Raw genomic sequence first — 18,367 nt, 5'->3', positions numbered from 1 at the left:
CTTCTCAGGTGGACAGGCCAGTGGCTAGCAAGGCTGGACAAAGGTCAGAGCTGGGCGTAGGGGCAAGACTGAGTTCAGGACAGAAGTGATGCAGAGATGCAATTTATGGGGCAATAATAAAACAATGTATCGATATAACAAATGCCAGCTTTTATTTATTTAAACTGTACAAAATAAAAACAATAAAACAACCTTTGTGTGAAAAACCTTCCCAGTATGCTGTCTTTTGTGTGTTCTGGAATGGCTCTGGGGATCAAATCCATGTCCTCACACATTCAAAACAGTGTAGTTCTGAAGTCTGTCCCAGCCATCCTGGTTCAGCATGCAGCAATCCGCAGCCTATGTTCCTAGCAAGAGTTCAGGGCTGGTGACTTCCCACACCAGGATCTCATTGTGTGCAGCTGTGAAGAGCAGTCTGCCAGATGGGGTGAACCTACACAGGTGTACTGAGTCATCATGGCCTTCAAAGTCCTGGGCAGTCCCTGACACACAGTCTAGGAGCCTCAGCATGCATTCTGTGGACAGATGACAGGATGAGAGGGCCAGGCAGCATCCAGAGGGATGCCCAATCTTCTTGTGCCCCCGCCTGCACCAGGGGATCTTGCTGAGTGGAATCACGACCATGGTCAATCTCTGTATCACCAAACCTGCTATGGCCGAAGGCCATCAAAGCTGTCCTATTGGCCTCCGCGCAGGTGCTGCAGTTGGTAACTTGCACCTTGCCTTGAGCTTAGGCCCTCTTTGGGGTTATGTCTCCACACTCTTCATAGAGAGGGAGCCCCAAGGCACAGAGGTGAAGAGCAGGTGAGCCAGTTTGCCATTCCCCAAAACAGCACAAGTGTATCTACCAGCACTCACCAGCAAATCCAACCACCATGAGCTGGGCCCCTGGGGACAGGCTCAACGACATGGCAAAGAAGGGCAGCGGTGTCTTCTGCACTACCTGTAGGAAGACAGCAGACAGCATGACACTGGGGACTCCTGCTAGGGACACAGCCCAGACTCTATGACTGTGCATCATCTCCAAGGCAGCAATTCTATCATAACTCACAAACCTGCTTTTGGCGGAGGCTGTAAAAGACCACCTCTTCATGTGCACCAAGGCCCACGCACACCAATATCGCCCTATCCCAAGGGCAGAAGGCAGCAAGAGAGGGGGGCAGGAGGCCTAAAGTCTGTGAGAAATAGTGTGTTGTGTTGAACTGTGCAGGTCGCAATCCCCACCCATATGCCCCGGGAGCTCTTACCTCTGAGGTGGCAGGTGCAGGAAAACTCAACCACTCCAAGAGTTCACAGCGGTCCTGCAGCCAGTCAGAGGCCCAGATGCTGACCCGCTGGTCCCCGCTCGCAGCCAGCCATAGGTCAGCACCCTCTACCCCTAGGTCTCCATACTGGGAGAAATGAGGGATATGAGAACCTGCCCAAAGCACCCCAAACCTCTTCCCGCCATCACCTGAGGTTGCCTTACCTCTTTGCTTGTGCTCTGGATAGCAGAGATTGGAGCACCCTGGTGGTCACTGAGTACACGGAAGGTCATTCCTGTGCAGGGGCGGCTTATAGCCACAAGTCCATCCTTGTCTCCAGATAGGATGGTCTGACCTGTGCCAGATGGAGATTAGGTTGCCACCCTGTGAGCCTAGCCCATGCCCTGAAGTGTGATGTGGGCAGGATGAGGTTGACACATCACTCTGTGGCCCCATCTCCTCACCATCAGTGGAGAAGGCAATGGCTGTCAGAGCAGTCCGGTGGGGGTGCATCTTGAGCTCCATTGCAGTGCGAGAGATGCTGAAGACTCGAAGTGTGCCATCACTGTAGCCTGCCACCACCTGCTGCTGCTCTCGGTGTCCACAGGATGGGGGGGTCCACGCAAGGCAGAGGCAGCTCTGGTGTCCCAGGGAGGTGACAGCAACGGCTTCAGCCCATGGGAGTGTAGCATACGACCTGGGCTCTACTTTGTGAATACACTAAATCCCATCCCCGCTCAGAACTCCCAACCTACCTGGTTCAGCACTTGGAACTGGATCACCAACTCCATGCTGGCCAAAGACCACACCCTCACGCTCCCATCCTCGCCACAGGTGGCACAGTGAGACTCGCTGGGGCTGAAGACCACCTCATTCACCTGTCGGAGCCCAGTATGGCTGAGGGGATGCCTAGCTGGGCCTTTCCTACCCTGGTCTCCAGGACCAGGCTGCCACACAGGAACATCTGTCTTCTGCCCAAGCCTACTTAGCCCAACCATCTCCATGTGAACGTACATGCTACTTCCCTAGACTTGGGGATGACCCCATCAGTAGGTGGGACTTGGAAATCCATGGGAAACATTGTCAGAACCTAAAATATATAATGTGACCACGTGTCTCCAGCAGGCTACAAACTAAAAGCAAAAGCACAAAACACTTGGCTGTTTCCAGTGCTTGTGACATGCATGGCTTTGTGGCTTTTTTCCCCATCAGGCTGTTGACTGTCTTGATGAGAAAACAGGTGTGTATTTTGTGGGCACCAAGAATCAGGGGTTTTGGAGGAAGGTGGCACAGACACCACGAACCAATGGAATTCGGTGTAAACTGATGCATCACATCTGGAGAAAATTCAAGGTTAGGGGTTGCTCAGGGGTCCTGAGCCCCATCTCCAGCTCCATTCAGCTGATCCAACAGTGAGGCTCGTGAGGCTCATATCATGGCCTGTGGGTCTAGAATTCCTATCAACCCTTAGTGCTGGAAAGCAGTTAGGACTGCCAGCACAGCTCAAGGGCTATGATCCAAACTTCTGAGGGAGGGAGAGAATGTTGGCTATTTGAACAAGAGGAGACTGGCCATAGGAAGGATGATCGCACTGATACACTGTCTACCTGGAAATCTGATAGACAGTGGAGGAAGCCTGATATAGGCCACATGCAGGATCTATCTATCACATGACTGTCAGGCATGAATAAATCCAGATATTCCCATCAATTGACTGGCCTGGCCACACCTGAAACACCCAGACCAGTTCCAACTGGATCTGAGCAGATTCAACCGGAACTTTCTGGGGCCTCCTGCCACCTGGACTCCACAGTAGGACTCTGATGATGTTAGCAGAGGCAGCCTCTGGGAAGTGCTAAGCAGGTGATGTGGGCTCTTCAACAAGTTACAAGAAAGAAAAGTAAAATATAAACACTAGCAAGGATCTAGAACACTGCAGAGTCAATCAGGCCCATAACAGATATAAACAATGCCTGGATTTAAGAGGGTTCACTTGAGTCTCCCTAAGAACACTAGCAGCTGAAGACAAGATATTAGGGTGTAGGAGGAGGATAGTAAATGGGCTTGCTGCCCTAGCCTGCCCTGCCTGGGGTGGTGTCTTCCTTAACAGCCCAGCAGGCTCACCTTGCTCCTGTGGCCACTGATGAGGCGGGTGCTAGTGCCCTCTGTCCAGCTGATGTACCAGAGTGTGCCAGCTGTGGTGCCCACTACACCCATATCCATGCTACTGTCAAAGCTGGCACTCACAACAGCCCCATCCAGGGTCAGCTCACGCTCCATGAACACAGAACTGGATCTAAAAGGATAGGGGAAAGGAGTCTTGAGGCTGGAGACACGAGCCAGCCGAGTATACCAGGTGGAGAAACCAGCAGTCATCTGGTGCTGTGTTCTCATGGGTAAAGGAACCAGGACCCTATAAAGCGCAGGTGCTTCAAGCCCATCCCTCCTTGGTATGCAGCCTGCAAGGCCCATGCTATGCCTGAGTGTATTCCCAAGGAGGGACCCAGCTGATGACAGGTATGTAGGGCAGCCTTCATGTGAGAGCTGTGTTACAGAAGGGGTGTGGCTTGCAGGAGCCAACAAGGACTTGAAATTTTGCAAGGGAATAGTGCAGGCGAGAGGCCCATGGCAGCTCACCTGGCACTTGAACCCTTGCGCCTCAGCTCTGGCACAATGCCCACAGCCCAAAGACGCAGCCTTCTTGTGTTACTGCCACTGACCAGTCTTGAACCCGAGCACAGCAGCACTCCTAGGAGACAGGGCGGGCATGAGATACCCACCCCCCAGGCTGTGACATAGAGGGGGTCATAGAGGTTGTTGGGCACCCACCAATCTCGCCTTCATCAGCCTCCCAGGCCAGGAAGCAGCGGCCAGTGCCAGTGTCCCAGACACAGACCTGGCCAGAGCTGGAGCCACAGTAGAGCAGGGGGCTGGCCCCGTAGCAGAGTGAGGTCAACTCAGAAGCCCCCAATTCCTCAGGGACTGGTTCCCGATGTACCTGACAGAGCACAAGTATGGCTATGGGTCAGTGATGCCCTAAGGCAACCAGACTCCATTCTCTGAAGTTGCCCATTAAACACCTCAGGGCTGAAGAGATGGCTCAGCAGTTAACAGCACTAGCTGTTCCTCTTCCAGAGGCCCCAGGTTCAATTTCCAGCAAACACATGGCAGCTTACAAATGCCTGTAACTCCAGTTCCAGGGGATCCGACACCCTCACACAGACACGCATGCAGGTGAAACACCAATGCACATGAAATAAAATTAGAATAAAAAAGCAAAGAAAAGAAAACACCTCAGCCAGCAGTCTGGTACCTGGAAGCTGGTATCTGTCCCATGGTGCTGTAGGAGCCAGAAGGTAATGGCACTTGTGCCCACACAGATGAGTTCATTGGCATCCCAGGGGTTGAAGGCTACCCCATGCACAGGCTCTGGGAGGCGAGTGGATGACAGGAGTTCATAGGTAGCCATACTCCACAGGGCAAGGGTGAGGTCAGCATAGTCCCCTGGGGACACAAAACAGGGACGTCAGGCACAGTCCGGCCACCAGAGATCCTCAGAAGGCTGCCCTTTCTCCGCCTCCCCAAACCCACCTACCCAGGGTCAAAAGGAACTCATCATCGGGGGAGAAGGTCAGAGCCTGCACAGCTGTGTCATGGTGGGAAAGGAGGTGCTGACAGACGCCCTTAGGGACATCCCAAATGCGGATCTGGCAGAGGGCAGCTGTGCCGCCACAGCAGGAGGCAGAGGCCAGGACCTGCAAGCAGGAGGGTAGGTGGTCAGGGAGGAAGTCGTTACGTACGCCAGCCCTTGCTAAGTGGAGGAGAAGCTAGGACAGTGCCCTTCATGCTGAGCTAGAACTAAGTCCGCTGTACACTGTGCCCATGGACACGCACCTGGCCATCCTGGTTGAGCGCCAGAGTAGAGATCTCTTGGGGGTGGCCAAGCCAGTGTCGCTGGGTGCCAGAATGCAGGTCCTCCACCACCACCAGTCGACCACATGTGTAGGCAAAGAAGCCTGTAGGCAGGGAAAATGTCAAGGTTCCTGTCACCGCTGATAGTCAGACCTCACGGGGCCTTGGCATCACAAGGGCATGTGCCAGTGCGCTGCACTCTAGAAGATTCAACTGATATCTCACGTCCATTTGCTATGAGGACCCGCCCTAGAGGATGAGACTGGGCACTCTAGCCTTACCTGTATTGGGCCTCCAGACCATGTTGGCCCGCCCGTTTCCATTGTAGCCCACAACAGTCTTCAGTCGCAGCTGCTCCCTGCCAACAGGAGGGTAGGAGACACTCTACAAGGAAGCAGACCCAGAAAGCTGATAATCAGCACAGCTGGCCCCAAAACTACATGGGCAAGCTGACTGGAGACACACAGAGTGGTCAGGTAAGGGACCCAGGGTATCGATACAGAGATAGGTGGGACACGTGGAAGCCATAAGAACTAGGACTCGATCCTGGGGTGTGGAGCGGCCCCGGAGGGGCAGCACTGAAGAAACAGAGGTGGGCTCAGCAGAGCGCCAGCAGGCTGAGTATATACATATGTGCCACAGAATGGTGGGTATGTGGGTGCAGGATGGCATGAAAGCTATCCTCTGGGAACAAGACCTAAAAGAGACCCCGGGGAAGACTGAGAGGGCCCAGGGTCACCAGAGAGGAATACTCAGAAACCCCGAGAGTGGCAGCATGGTGTGCCGCTGACCTTGACCCGTGTAGAGGCCTTATATCGAGCTGTGAAGTGTTTGTAGGAATCTGGACGGGTTGGGAGCCCAGTCTTTACTCTCCGAAGGCTCCATTCACCTGACAGGAGGAGAAGGAGACCAAAGGGCACTAAACTACTACCAGCTGAGACCCCTCCCCAGACACAAACCCCCCAACCCTGCTAGGCTGAGAGCTGTTTTCCACCCACTGCAGGTATACCAGGATTCCCAGGGTCCTGGAGGTGACCTCAACTCATCTTTCAGGTAAGATTACTACAAACCCCCAAACTGTCCTGACTGAGGCCTCAATCCTTGCTTGTGGCCCCCTGCTTACTTGTCTGGCTATGATGAACTACAGCTGGTGCCCAAGAACCCTTTTCAGTCTCCCGAGGACCATCCCCAGCTCCACTGGCTTCTCCCTCTCCAAGCACAGGTGGGGTCGGTGCCTGGGCTTGGAGGAATGCCTCAGAAACATCATGGTTCTCCTCACAGAGCCCTTCCTCATCCGATGTGGAAAAGGAAAAGGTGCCTAGGGTTAGGACCAACAAAAAGAGGGAAACAGAGCCAGATATGGTGGTGCATGCCTTTAATCCCGACAAGCAGATCTCGGTGAGTTCAAGACCAGCCTGGTCTACAGAGCTATATGGTAAGATCCTGTCTTGAAAGAAAGAAGACGAGGGAAACAGCTACCTGGCCTGACACCACCCCAGAATCAGCATCAAAGCACACACTGAGTCCAGACCTGCCCAGGACTCCAGCCCTTACCAGCACTGCCTTCGAGGGGTCTGTCATGGATACTCAGTGGGGGTGGTGATGCCTGAGATGGTATGGGCACTTGCTGCCGAGGGAGTCCACTGGCCCCAGATGCCAGGTCCTCCAGCTGTCCTACACTGGAGCCTAGAGATAGAAAGACCATATCAGGGTTGGGCATATTAGATCTGTCTATTAGGGAGACAGTCTCTGTGGTGATGATAGACATATCAGGCATGGGAGAGGAGATGGTGCCATCTGCCCAACCCAGTGTCAGCTCCACCCAACTAACAGTGCTATACCCTCCTCTGCCAGCTAAGCCTGGGTCACTCACCAGCCTCATGGACTGCAGGTGCCCCAGGTTCACTTTGGTCACTGAGAACAAGAAAAGGTGTCAGGAGGCAGCCAGCAAAAGGCCCATGCACATTGTGGAATATTATTTTAAGATGTGTTACATTTGTTTATGCTGTGGAACATTTGTTTAATGATGCAAAGGTGTGTTGCATTCTTTTATGTTACATTTCTTTAACTCTGTGATACTTTGCCTGTCTAAAACACCTGGTGGTCTAATAAAGAATTGAACGGCCAATAGCGAGACAGGAGAAAGGATAGGTGGGGCTGGTATGCAGAGAGAATAAACAGAAGGAGAAGTGAGAAAAAGAAAGAAGGGCTGGGCAGTGGAGATGCACGCCTTTAATTCCAACACTCAGGAGGCAGAAACAGGCCAGCTTGGTCTACAGAGCAAGTTTCAGATAGACTCCAAAGCTACAGAGAAACTGTCTCGAAAAAACAAAACAAAAAAGGAAGAAGGAGCAAGAGAAGGAGAGGAGGACACCAGGAGCCACCCAGGCAGCCAGTCAGCCATGGAGTGAAAGCAAGATGTACAGAAGTAAGAAAAGGCCCAGAGGCAAAAAATAGAATAATTTAAGTTAAGAAAAGTTGGCTAGAAACAAGCCAAGCTAAGGCCTGGCATTTCTAATAATTAAGAATACACCTCTGTTTGTGATTTATTTGGGAACTGGTGGCAGGACCCCTGAGAAGACCAAAGAGTAAAAAACAACCCCACCAACACACACAGACATGTTGAAGGGCAGACACTTGCCTCTCAGGGGTGGCCAGGACGTCCCAGAGGAAGATGGCATCCCCCGCGCTGAGGACCTGCTGCTGATCAGGGGTGAAGGCTACAACACGCACAGGCTCTGAGTGGCCAATGTAAACCTAGGGACAGCAAGCATCACACACAGGGACCCAGAGCATGTCTAGGATTCTGAACTCCCAGTATCTAGGTATCCTGGTAAAGCATTTGGCCTCCCTCCTTCTAGCTCCTGCCTTCCCTCACTTGGTCCTCCAGGAGTCTCCTCAGCCACCTATGGGGAGCCATGGCTTCTTGCTGCCCTCAGCACATACCTGGCAGCTGGGGTTCGCCTGTGTTGGATAATCCCACACTGTAATGGTCCGGCCAGTGGCTGCCAGCAGCAAACGAGCATCCTCACTAAGAGCCAGGGAGGAGCAGGCTCTGGAGCGGACACTGGAAAACTAGAGGAGGCATTCTCAAAGACGCCCCTTTGCGGTGGCACAGTGGGCACTGGGGGCAAGGCTGCAGGAACAGGGAAGGATCAGCAGGCCAGCTGCCCGTAGTCCCATGACTCACCTTCCGGATAGTGTGTCCCGACACAGCATCCAGTACCACAACCTTGTTAGAGGATGTAGACACCAGCAGATGGTCTGAGTCCCCAGGGCTGAAGCAGACGGCCACAGCCCAGTCCAGGTGGTTGCTGGCCAGGTTGAGGGTGCTGATATCAACATGTAGTAGCTGGGGGGCAAGTGACCACTAGCTTCCAACTGCAGGTTTAGTGGCATCACCCAGAACTTGGGAGGAAAGTGGCTTCAGGAGCACCCACCTGGGCACCCAGACATAACCCCTACATAGGAAGCTGACCTTTCTGAGAGCATGGTGAGCCCAGAACCCCCTTAACATAGTAGGTAGTCCTGGGCCTGGGCCTGAGGAGCTGCAGCCTCTTCCCTACTCCTGGACCACTTTATATCTTTCTAGCCAAGTAGAACCCGTGACCCAGGAGCTCCCACACTCACCTCGTCCAAGGAGACTGACTCCATGACTGTCACCATGCACTTAGAGGGGCCCACAAAGGCCAGCCGGCAGCTGTCTCCACTGACTGCCAGGATATTGGGGTTGTGGCCGCCATCCTGACATACCATGTTGGCTGTAGCAGCACAGGGCGGTGGGTCAGCAGGTGTGACAGGAGACAGTTAATCCCGTCTCCCCTGCAGCATGCACTGGCCCTCTATAGCTTCCACAGAGCACGCACTTCAGTTTGCCAGTCCTCATAGGCCATGATCACATGGCTCACCAGAGGCATAGATGCCCTTTTAACAGGTCTCTTCCAGTCATTTTCCTGGTGCCCAGGCTGCCCACCTTCTACAGCGGAGTAGGCACAGACCCTTACTGACCCTTGGCTTGTGAGGAAGCACATGGCATAACATATGCCCTAAGAGTGGAGGCAATGGCCCTGCTCTGGTTAGATATTCCTGGAAACCTGACACAGCAAGGGTCTTCTGGGCAGAGGAAATTGAGAAAATGCCTCTATTAGATTTGCCTGTAAGCAATTCTGTGGGGACGTTTTTTCTTTTTATGTGATACATCATAGTGATTGATTTTTTTTTAAAGATTTATTTATTATGTACACAGTGTTCTGCCTGCATGTATGCCTACACACCAGAAGAGGACATCAGATCTCATTACAGATGGTTGTGAGACACCATGTGGTTGCTGGGAATTGAACTCAGGATAGGACCTCTGGAAGAGCAGCTAGTGCTCTTAACCTCTGAGCCATCTCTCCAACCCCCCTTTTTTTTTTTGGTAATTTTTCAAGACAGAGTTTCTCTGTGTAGCAGCCCTGGCTGTCCTGGAACTTGCTTTGTAGACTAGGCTAACCTCAAACTCAAAGCAATCCACCTGCCTCTGCCTCCTGAGTGTGGGTATTATAGGTGTGCACTACATTTTCTTGATTAATGACTGATTAATCAAGGGAGAGCCCATTTTGGCAGTAGCACTTTTGGGCAGGTGGTCCTGGGCTGTGTAAGAAAGCAGGACGAGCAAACCATGGGGATCAAGCCAGTAGCAGCTCTCCTTCATGGCGTTTGCTTCAGTTCCTACCTTAAACTGTCCTGATGGATTGTAAGCTGTAAGATGAAATAAACCCTCTCTTCCCCAAGCTGCTTTTGGTCATGGTCTTTATCACAGCAATAGAAAGCAAACTAAGACAGGTTTCTGCAGTGCCTTGGAACCAGTGAGTGGCTAGGAGCCTGACCTGCCACACGTAGGACGCAGCATCGGGAGACAGCACAGTTGTACTGGACCAGGGAGCCCTGAGAGCAGGAGCTGAACAGGAATCTGCCGTCAGGGGTGATGACCAGGCTGGTGATGGCCCCTCGGTGACGCCTGCACCACACATGGGACACTCACTGACCTTGGTCCTGGGAGCTAAGATGGGGTTCATGGTGGCACTGGCTTTCCTGCAAAGGGTCTTCCCCACTTGGAATCCCGCAGATCTCCTCAGCTTCTACATTCACTGCTAATGTCTGTGAGCCCTGCTCCCCGAGGGGCACTCACGTGTGTTCTACTAGGACTCCAGAGTTCTCCAAGCTGAAGGAGCGCACAGCCCCACTGATGAAGCCACAGAAGAAGTTTGGCAGTGTGGGGTGGAAAGCAACAGCACAAGGGGTTTCCTCAGAGGACGAGAAGTCATACAGCTGGAGGGAAGAGGCCACCATGAAGGGGGGGAGAAAAGAGTACCCTAGGTGACTTTAATACTAAGTTCCAGACATTGGGCTGGAAGGACCAAATCCCTGTGGGCCCCCCTACCCACAGCCCTTTTGTGTGGCATCTGGACCTATCCCTACCTGTCTTTTGCTGTTTTCCCACCTGTTGGAGGGTAGTCAGGTCCCAAATACGGACAGTGTGGTCAAAGGACACAGTGGCCAACTGTCTCCGGTTCTGTTCTGTAGAAAGCGCCAGCACTGGTGCCATGTGGGAGCGTGCCAGCACAGTATACTCCCGGGAGGGGACATCAAGGAAGCCCAGGTGTCCTGAAGTAGTGGTGGACAGCACCCGCAGGCCATCGGGACTAAAGGAGACTGAACTCACAGGGCCGTCATGTTCTGTGGGAAGGGTGGGTCAGCAGGACTGGGGCACAGCAAGCTTCAGAACTAACTCCAGGAAATATCACACCACACTGAGGTCCCCAAGACACCAACCACTTGTTCTACGGCTGCCAAGGTCACCAGAGTATCCTGCCCACTAGCCACTGCCCCCAAAGCCCCTGAGAAACCAGCCTGCAGCCACCCCTGTATTGATAGGTGTCAGGCTCAGGACAGTGCCCTGACCTCTCAACTCACTGTCCAGACCAGAAATAGTGTTACCAAAACCAGAGCCAGAGAACCCCACCCTCCCCTGTGGCAGGGAGCCCTCCCCAAGCCAGGATAAGTAGATATCTGCGGTCTCACCAGCCTCTAGGAGCACTGAGGAAAAGTCCAGGGGCCAGAGTCGCAGGTAGCCATCCTCTGAGCCCACAGCACATGTGGCAGGAGAGACACTGAGGCTGCTGATGGCAATGCCGGACCCTGGAAAGGGCAGGCATCAGCACCTCAATGTGATGCCACTTCCCCCAGGGACGGGGTGCCCACCTACCCAAGCTGAAGTTCTGCTTCTCAGTGAGCGGAACCCCAGGGGACTGTGTGGGCAGCAAGCGGCGGATGTGCTGCACAGCCATGCGCTGATGGTCAATCTCCAGGATGTGGCCGCTATGGCTACACACAAAGCTGCCCAAGGAAGGTAAGAAGTGAGGCAGAGAACTCAAGGTACGGAGTGGGCAGGGTAACGACGACAGCGGGGACTCACAGTATGCTGTCCGAGGGCGCCCAGGGGCCATCCAGGGCATGTGCAAAGGCGAGGTCAGTGAGTTCCAGTGCACAATACTCTCCTAGGTCCACAGCACAGGAACGGAGAGCACCACCCCGCAGTCGCCACAGCCGTACACTGCCCCGACCACATGAGGCCATCCTGTAGGCACAGAGGAGTAAGCAATGTGGAGCAGGGGGCGTCAAGGCCCCACACACCCTGCCCCGGTACCATACTGCCTGGTCACGTCACCTGGTTTCATCGAAAGAGGCAATCCGGAAGGTCTGAATATCAAAGTCAGTATGCACCTTCGCAAGGACTGCTACCTCACCACCAAGGCCCACCTGGTCTGTGCCCCAGGCCACTACCACCTGCAACAAACCCACAATGAACTCCAGGTGTAGACATCAAGCCCTGTGAGATTTTTGCCTGGCCCTGCCCTGAACTGAAAGGACTAGCTGAGGCCATAGCCCCTCAACAGCCGGAGGCTTTCCCCGGACTTAGAAATCTGTCCCTAAATGTCAAGTCTGCAGTGTGCAGCTGTAGCTGCCTGAAAATATACACAAAACCTGATTGAGGCCAGGTATAGATCTCAGCGGCAAGGCTACTGTCTAACAGGTGAGGCCCTGGATTAAATTCCTACCATTCAAGGGAAAAAAGCCAGAGGTAGCTCACACTGAAACACTGGGTCACTTCAGAGCGCTAAATGCCTGCAACTCTGACAGCACTGAGCATTTAAATACAGATTTGGAGTGTGTCGCCTTGGCTGGCCTGGAGCTCACTATGTAGACCAGACTGGCCTAGACACATGCCCACCTGTCTCTGCCTCCCCAGTGATAGGGCTTTAAACCCAGTACTAAGAGGCAAAGGTAGGAAGACCTCTGTGGGTGCAAGGCCAGTCAGGTCTACAGCTCAAGTTCCAGGACAGCCAGAGCTGTTGTTACAGAGAAACCCTGTCTGGGGGGTGGGGGGATGACAAAAGGAATGTGTCACCACACCCAGCCCGTCACGATTCTCTTTTTTAAAAAAAAATATTTTATTTTTATTTTGTGTATATCAGTGTTTGTCTAAATGTATGTCTGTGCACCAATGTATGTGCAGTGCCCACAGAATCCAGAAGAGGGCATCCGATCCCTCTGGGACTGGGGATCCACACAGTTGTGAGCCTCCATGTGGGTATTTGGAAGTGAACCCAGGGGCTCTGGAAAAACAGCCAGTGCTCTTAACTGTTGAGTAATCTCTCTAGCCCCACCTCAAAGCAAGGCATAAATTCTACTTTAATAAACAGAAACAAAGACAAGAGTTTTGGAACCAGATGCTGGCTGGAGCTCACTGTCCAAGTGACAGGCCCTACCTCCTGTGCCAGGTGTATTGACACATTACCGTCCTTCCATGTCTGTCTTTGCCCACACCGCAGAGGAGCGCCCCACTGCCAGAGAAGCTGTAGATGTGGAAGATGATGTCAGCAGTTTCTGGGCACCCCCTACTCCCATTGCTGCCCTGCCCCAAGGCCACTGCACCTGAGGGAACAGATGGTGTGCAGCGGGCTGCGGAAGAGGGACAGGCATCCTCCAGTCTGGAAGTCCCAGAGACGCACCATGCTGGGAGGCTGCACTTGGGCTGAGGCTAGCAGTGCATCATTCCCATCAAGGGCCAGGGCAGAGACCTGGAGGATAATAAAGAGGAAGTGTACATGGCCTGCAGTTCACCTCTCCCCACCCAGGCCCAAGAGGCATGTACCTTGTCTGTGTGGCCAAGGAAAAATCTCTGCTGTCTAGTATCAACCTGTAGGACGATGATGACTGCATGACAGGGGTAGACAACAGCCATGCCATCTTTGGTCCACAGGGCCTACCACATAAGGGACAGAATCAAAGTTACACAGAAACCCAGTCAAGTTCCTCTTGACTGTTTAGAAGGGGAGGCACACGCGCACACGCAAAGACACACACATACTTCACACGTATAAGGGAAGGCTAGCATACAAATCACTAGAAGGGGAGGCTGACACACACATGAGGCAGCTGGCCACCCACAGACACATCTGTCCCCCTATTACATGCATTTGTCGAGACAACTAAAGGCCCTTCAACATAAGAGACTGGTGATCTTGGTAGCAAAAGACCAAAGACTCAGAGAACATGCCCAGAAAGGACTGCTGAGTGCCCAGGGTCCTTGGTGGGCAGGAAGGAGAGAAATACTACTCCTTTCTAACCGAGGCTTTGCCTAGAAGCCCATTGCACGTACTGGAGTCAGTATTCCATACCACACCCAATTCCAACAGTTCCAGTCTGGATCAGAGAGACCCATACTCAAGAAAGTCTAAAGACTCAGCAGGCTGGAGAGATGGCTCAGTAGCAAAGAGGGCTTACTACTCTTGCAGAGGACTCAAGTTCTACTCACTCCAAGCACCCACATGATGACTCACAACTGCCTGTCACTCTTGTTCAGGAGATCTGATATCCTTTTCTGATCTCTGTGGGCTTCTGCACACATGCAGTAACCGTACATATGTTCAGGCACACACACATAAAATAAACAAATATTTATGAGGCTGGAGACTATGGGGCAGCAGTGTAAAGCACTTGTTGCTTTTTTTTTTTTTTTTTTTTGTTTTTCGAGACAGGGTTTCTCTGTGGCTTTGGAGCCTGTCCTGGAACTAGCTCTGTAGACCAGGCTGGTCTTGAACTCACAGAGATCCGCCTGCCTCTGCCCCCCCGAGTGCTGGGATTAAAGGCGTGCGCCACCATCGCCCGGCCACTTGTTGCTTTTATAGAGAGCCAGGGTTCAGTTCCCAGCACCCACATGATAGCTCACAACTATAGATAACTCCAGTTCTTGGGTATCTAATACTCTCTTCTGACTTCCCCAGTACCCAGCACATTCATGGGACACATATATACATGCAGGCCAAACATTCATACATAAAATAATCTTTAAAAAGGTAAAAAAAAAAAAAGATGTAACCCAGAGCTACTGAGTCCTTGGGAGCCCTTTGACCCAGCCACTGCCTGTCAGACCTTGCCAAGTTAATAGGGGCACCCATGACCTGACTCACATTTGCCCACACAGGAATGGGCAGATGTGAGCAGGGCAGGGCTTCTTAAGGGCCACAGGGAAGAAAGTGCCCAAGACAGGACTAGGAATCTGTTCTTTCCAACAACTCACTCCTGCCACCCACTGAGAAATGGCCTGGAAACTGCCTCAAAGCCTCACCCATTGGGTGCTGTGACCCCCAAAACCGATGACTCCCTTGAGCCTCAGGACTGGGTCTGGGAGGAAGAGCTGCAATAGGAAAATGAAAAATGAGATCTGAGGAAGACACTCCAGCCCCTGCAAATGCCCCCACCTGTGCTACCTCTAATAGAAAAGCTTGGGTACGGGGTGAGGGTAGGGGGGCTCCTGTTAGCAGTCGTCTTCTGGCTGTAGTGGTAAAGCCTCCATAAATGTCATGTGACTATCTGGGGGTGACCCTTAGAGCTGGCAACAAAAACAAACCCTTCTGTATTCATCTACAAGGTCTCTTGCTCAATGCAGGAAGGATTAGAGGCCCGTCCACTGTGAATACAGCTCAGGGCCTCAGGCTGGCCAGCACCTCATCTCACTAATGCCCAAAAGCCTTCAGCTGGGCACTCACCTTACAGGAGCCAAGGTCCTCAAGGGCCATGGGCACCCCAGATGATTTGTTGGCCAGCACAATGTTTGCCACCGCCCACCGCGTGGGCATCGGTGGTCTCGTCCCAGGCGGAAGGATGTTGGCCAGGGACGCTGGAGGCAGTGACACTGGAGACCTCTGGATGTTTGTAGGTCAGGCTGACATCTGGAAGGAGTCTGGGTACTGAGGGGACCTTGCAGGGCTGTAGCAGAACGTGTGCCATCAGCACCCTAGGGCCACCACTCCCTAGCCCTTTCCCGAGTGCACTCACCAAGATGGGACTAGATATCTGGACCACAGGGGACCTACTGCTCTGTAAAGGTTTGCCAAAGACCTTTGGATGAGGCAGGCACCGTGACACACGCCCTAGGAAGACCACAACAGAGTAAAGAGTCCGAGGGGAGTAGCCAGAGGTCAGAAAAGGTACAGGGCAGAAGAGGTGGCTTCCCTCACCCATTCTATAGATGCCACACCACAAATGCTGCCATCACTCTACCCAAGACCCTGCAGCTCCCCTCCCAAATGGAAAGCCTGGGAATCAGATACCACTTGCTCAGACTTTAAAAGTGGTTCTAGAAGCTCAGATGACCACTGGCTAGGCCCTTCTCTGTGCTTACCTCCAGGCTGCCCCAGGCACACACCAGCTATAGTCTCCACACTACTGAACCCTTCTCAGGATCCCCGATCCTGTTCCCACCAATGTATGCACTGTGTAGTGTCACAAGCTTACCTGCCTGTGGAGGGGAACGGCTCTTCTCAACCTGCTTATAAGGCGCTTTTGAGCCATCGCTTGGAAACCTCATGGGTGGCAAACACAGGCAGAGGCAAAATCAGTATATGGGGGCTGAAGGTCACCTGGCGCCTCACCACCAGAGGTTCAGAACTGCTCACCGAATGTGGATGTAATGGTCATGCCAACTCTCTCCTTTGGGCACTGGGAAGGCCATTTCTCGAGGCACAGGGTTGACAGGCAACTTTGCACGCCGGGCCTCAGTGACGGTGACAGCTACAATGGTCAGGGCTGTTCTAGATCAAGGGGAGTTTGTCCTATCCCTTCCCATCCCAGACAAGTTGCAAACCCAGGCATCTGCTAGTATAATGTTGGGCCACCAGCCCACCCCAATGTTTTTTCTAGAACTGGGGGCGTTGGTGTGTGGCTCTGATCTGCCAGGGAAGGGTTCCAGCCTTCTGATTAGGACTGGGCATGAAGTGTGGGCCTTACCGGGGTCAAAGCACACATCACTGGTGTAGAGATTTCTGACTAGTAGGCTGGCACACAGCCTGATGCTCTTAAGGTGGCCATAGTGTCGGCTCAGGTAGACCATCAGAATGTCACGCAGGTCCAGCTGCAGGCAGGTCCAGCGGGCATTAGGAGGCGCTACCCCTGCCAGGTCTGAATGACAGGTGCAAGCTCAACACCTATCGTTTTGTTTCCCCATTTCCATAGTTGCACCCTCTCAGCCCCAGACCCCAGCCGTCCTCAGGGCCACACACAAGCCCAACCGGGCCTGTACCATCCCGTCCTAGGCCTTCAAGCTGTCCCTCCTGAACCAGGTGTCTCCACCTCTTCTGGGCGTCTTAGTCTCGAAGACAAAGGGGAACTGAAGCCATGTGGCAGAGGACTTGAACTCCTTAAAGAGGTTGGAGAAAGACACACGGATGACCTGGCCGTCCTGTGAGGCAGAGTGAGGTCATTAGATGGAGGTTTCGAGGGAACAGGCAGCAACACACAGCCCTCCTTCCAGGCTGAGCACCTCGGTGGACACATCCAGGTGAATGACAAAGTGCTTGGTAGGCAGGGGCCGGAAAAGCACATACAAGTACCGCCCAGTCAGCCCCAGAGACTGGGTGCTGGTTCTAGGGAGCTGGATGTAGTTGCTGGCAGAGACCGATCCACGGATGCGATACACGGCGCTCTTCAGGATCTTGTCCTGCAAAGAGAGAGGAGCTGTGAACAGCGCAAAGCTGGGGGATACTTAAGAGTGCCCACCGGAAGATTTCTCAGGAGCAGGAAGGCCTCCGGCCCGTACCGTCACCATGGCCACATCTCCCTCTTTGCTGGACCGTTTCCACTCATCCACCCTGAAGTGTCTGAATACGTTGAGAAATGGGTGCTGCCAGGCTGCAGAAGGAAGGCCGCCTGAGCACCGGTCTTGGGCAGCGCGCCGCGCCCCTTCGCCTCCGCCCGCGGGACGGGCTTCCGCGCGACGAATAGTCAGTGACGCAGGGGGAACCTCGGACCCGGGACTCCCGGGACGCGAGACCAGACGACAGCGCGCCGAGGCACCGCTACCGCCAGCCATGGCGCTACAGCTCGCGCTTCCCGCCTCAGCTGACGTTGTCCTACGCAAGACACGCATCACGGCGCCTAGCAACAGCCGCCTGGCAACGTGGCAACGTCGCGTCACTTCCGCCAAGGCGACGCACAGAAACTCCCGTGGTTGCGTGGCACCCGGTTGCCTAGCAGCCCCCCCAACACCCCGCCCTCTAGAGTGTTCCCAGGCTTCTCTGGGCTATCCCTGGCCACTCCCACTGCTGTCGCTTCCTGCTTGGGCCTGTGGCCACGCCCAGCCACCCAGGTCACCCGCAGCTGTGCTAAGTATGGGTGGTCGCCAACCCTCTCTGAGGCCTCCCATGTTTGAGGGGCTGAACCCTTTCTCCTGTGTGTGAGCAGAAGAGGTTATGCGGAGGCCTGTTCATACCCCCGGTCCATCCAGGCGGGGCCTCATCTCTGCCTTCCAACCCTCTGGAGGCATCTGATCAGCACCCAGTTACTCTGGGTCTCCTTACTTCAGGAAAGCAAGTTACCAGTGCCCACTGGGGCTAGGATGCCAAACAACTACAGTCAGCACAGGTTCAGCATATACACAAAGACCCTTGAGACATCTTTCACAATATCCCACAACCAGATTTGAGAGAGGAGGAAGCAGGACCTGCAGTCTAGGGCTAGGGTCCCGGTCCAGTTCAGTCCCTGTGTAAAATGGACTATAGGACTGGAGGAATGGCTCAGCCAGCTAAGAGCACTGGCTGCTCTTCCACAGGAGAGGGGTTCAATCCCCAGCACCCACACGGCAGCTTACAACTGTCTAACTCCAGTCC

At 53.6% G+C, this 18,367-nt stretch overlaps 1 protein-coding gene across 1 annotated transcript; it reads right to left on the bottom strand.

Moving 5' to 3' along the window:
- Positions 1–129: 129 nt before the first annotated feature.
- On the bottom strand, positions 130–17,592 carry Wdr90 (WD repeat domain 90). The gene is given in 43 exon segments (XM_038326537.1): positions 130–515; positions 859–943; positions 1,056–1,175; positions 1,248–1,391; positions 1,469–1,599; positions 1,709–1,883; positions 2,000–2,122; positions 3,369–3,540; positions 3,882–3,993; positions 4,074–4,242; positions 4,558–4,748; positions 4,840–4,999; positions 5,139–5,260; positions 5,438–5,540; positions 5,948–6,045; positions 6,280–6,474; positions 6,711–6,842; positions 7,030–7,070; positions 7,798–7,913; positions 8,103–8,231; positions 8,347–8,508; positions 8,787–8,917; positions 10,025–10,155; positions 10,327–10,466; positions 10,639–10,874; positions 11,220–11,336; positions 11,404–11,534; positions 11,614–11,775; positions 11,866–11,984; positions 12,997–13,054; positions 13,134–13,279; positions 13,354–13,464; positions 14,830–14,898; positions 15,251–15,310; positions 15,312–15,470; positions 15,540–15,634; positions 15,999–16,066; positions 16,160–16,274; positions 16,491–16,661; positions 16,783–16,803; positions 16,806–16,941; positions 17,023–17,199; positions 17,299–17,592. Coding segments are annotated over 43 exon segments (5,682 nt in total). The 5' UTR covers positions 17,572–17,592; the 3' UTR covers positions 130–339.
- Positions 17,593–18,367: the final 775 nt, after the last annotated feature.

This window comes from Arvicola amphibius, chromosome 4 (genome assembly GCF_903992535.2).
Source record: "Arvicola amphibius chromosome 4, mArvAmp1.2, whole genome shotgun sequence".
NCBI lineage: Eukaryota > Metazoa > Chordata > Mammalia > Rodentia > Cricetidae > Arvicola > Arvicola amphibius.
This window is presented reverse-complemented; position numbering and strand designations above follow the sequence as displayed.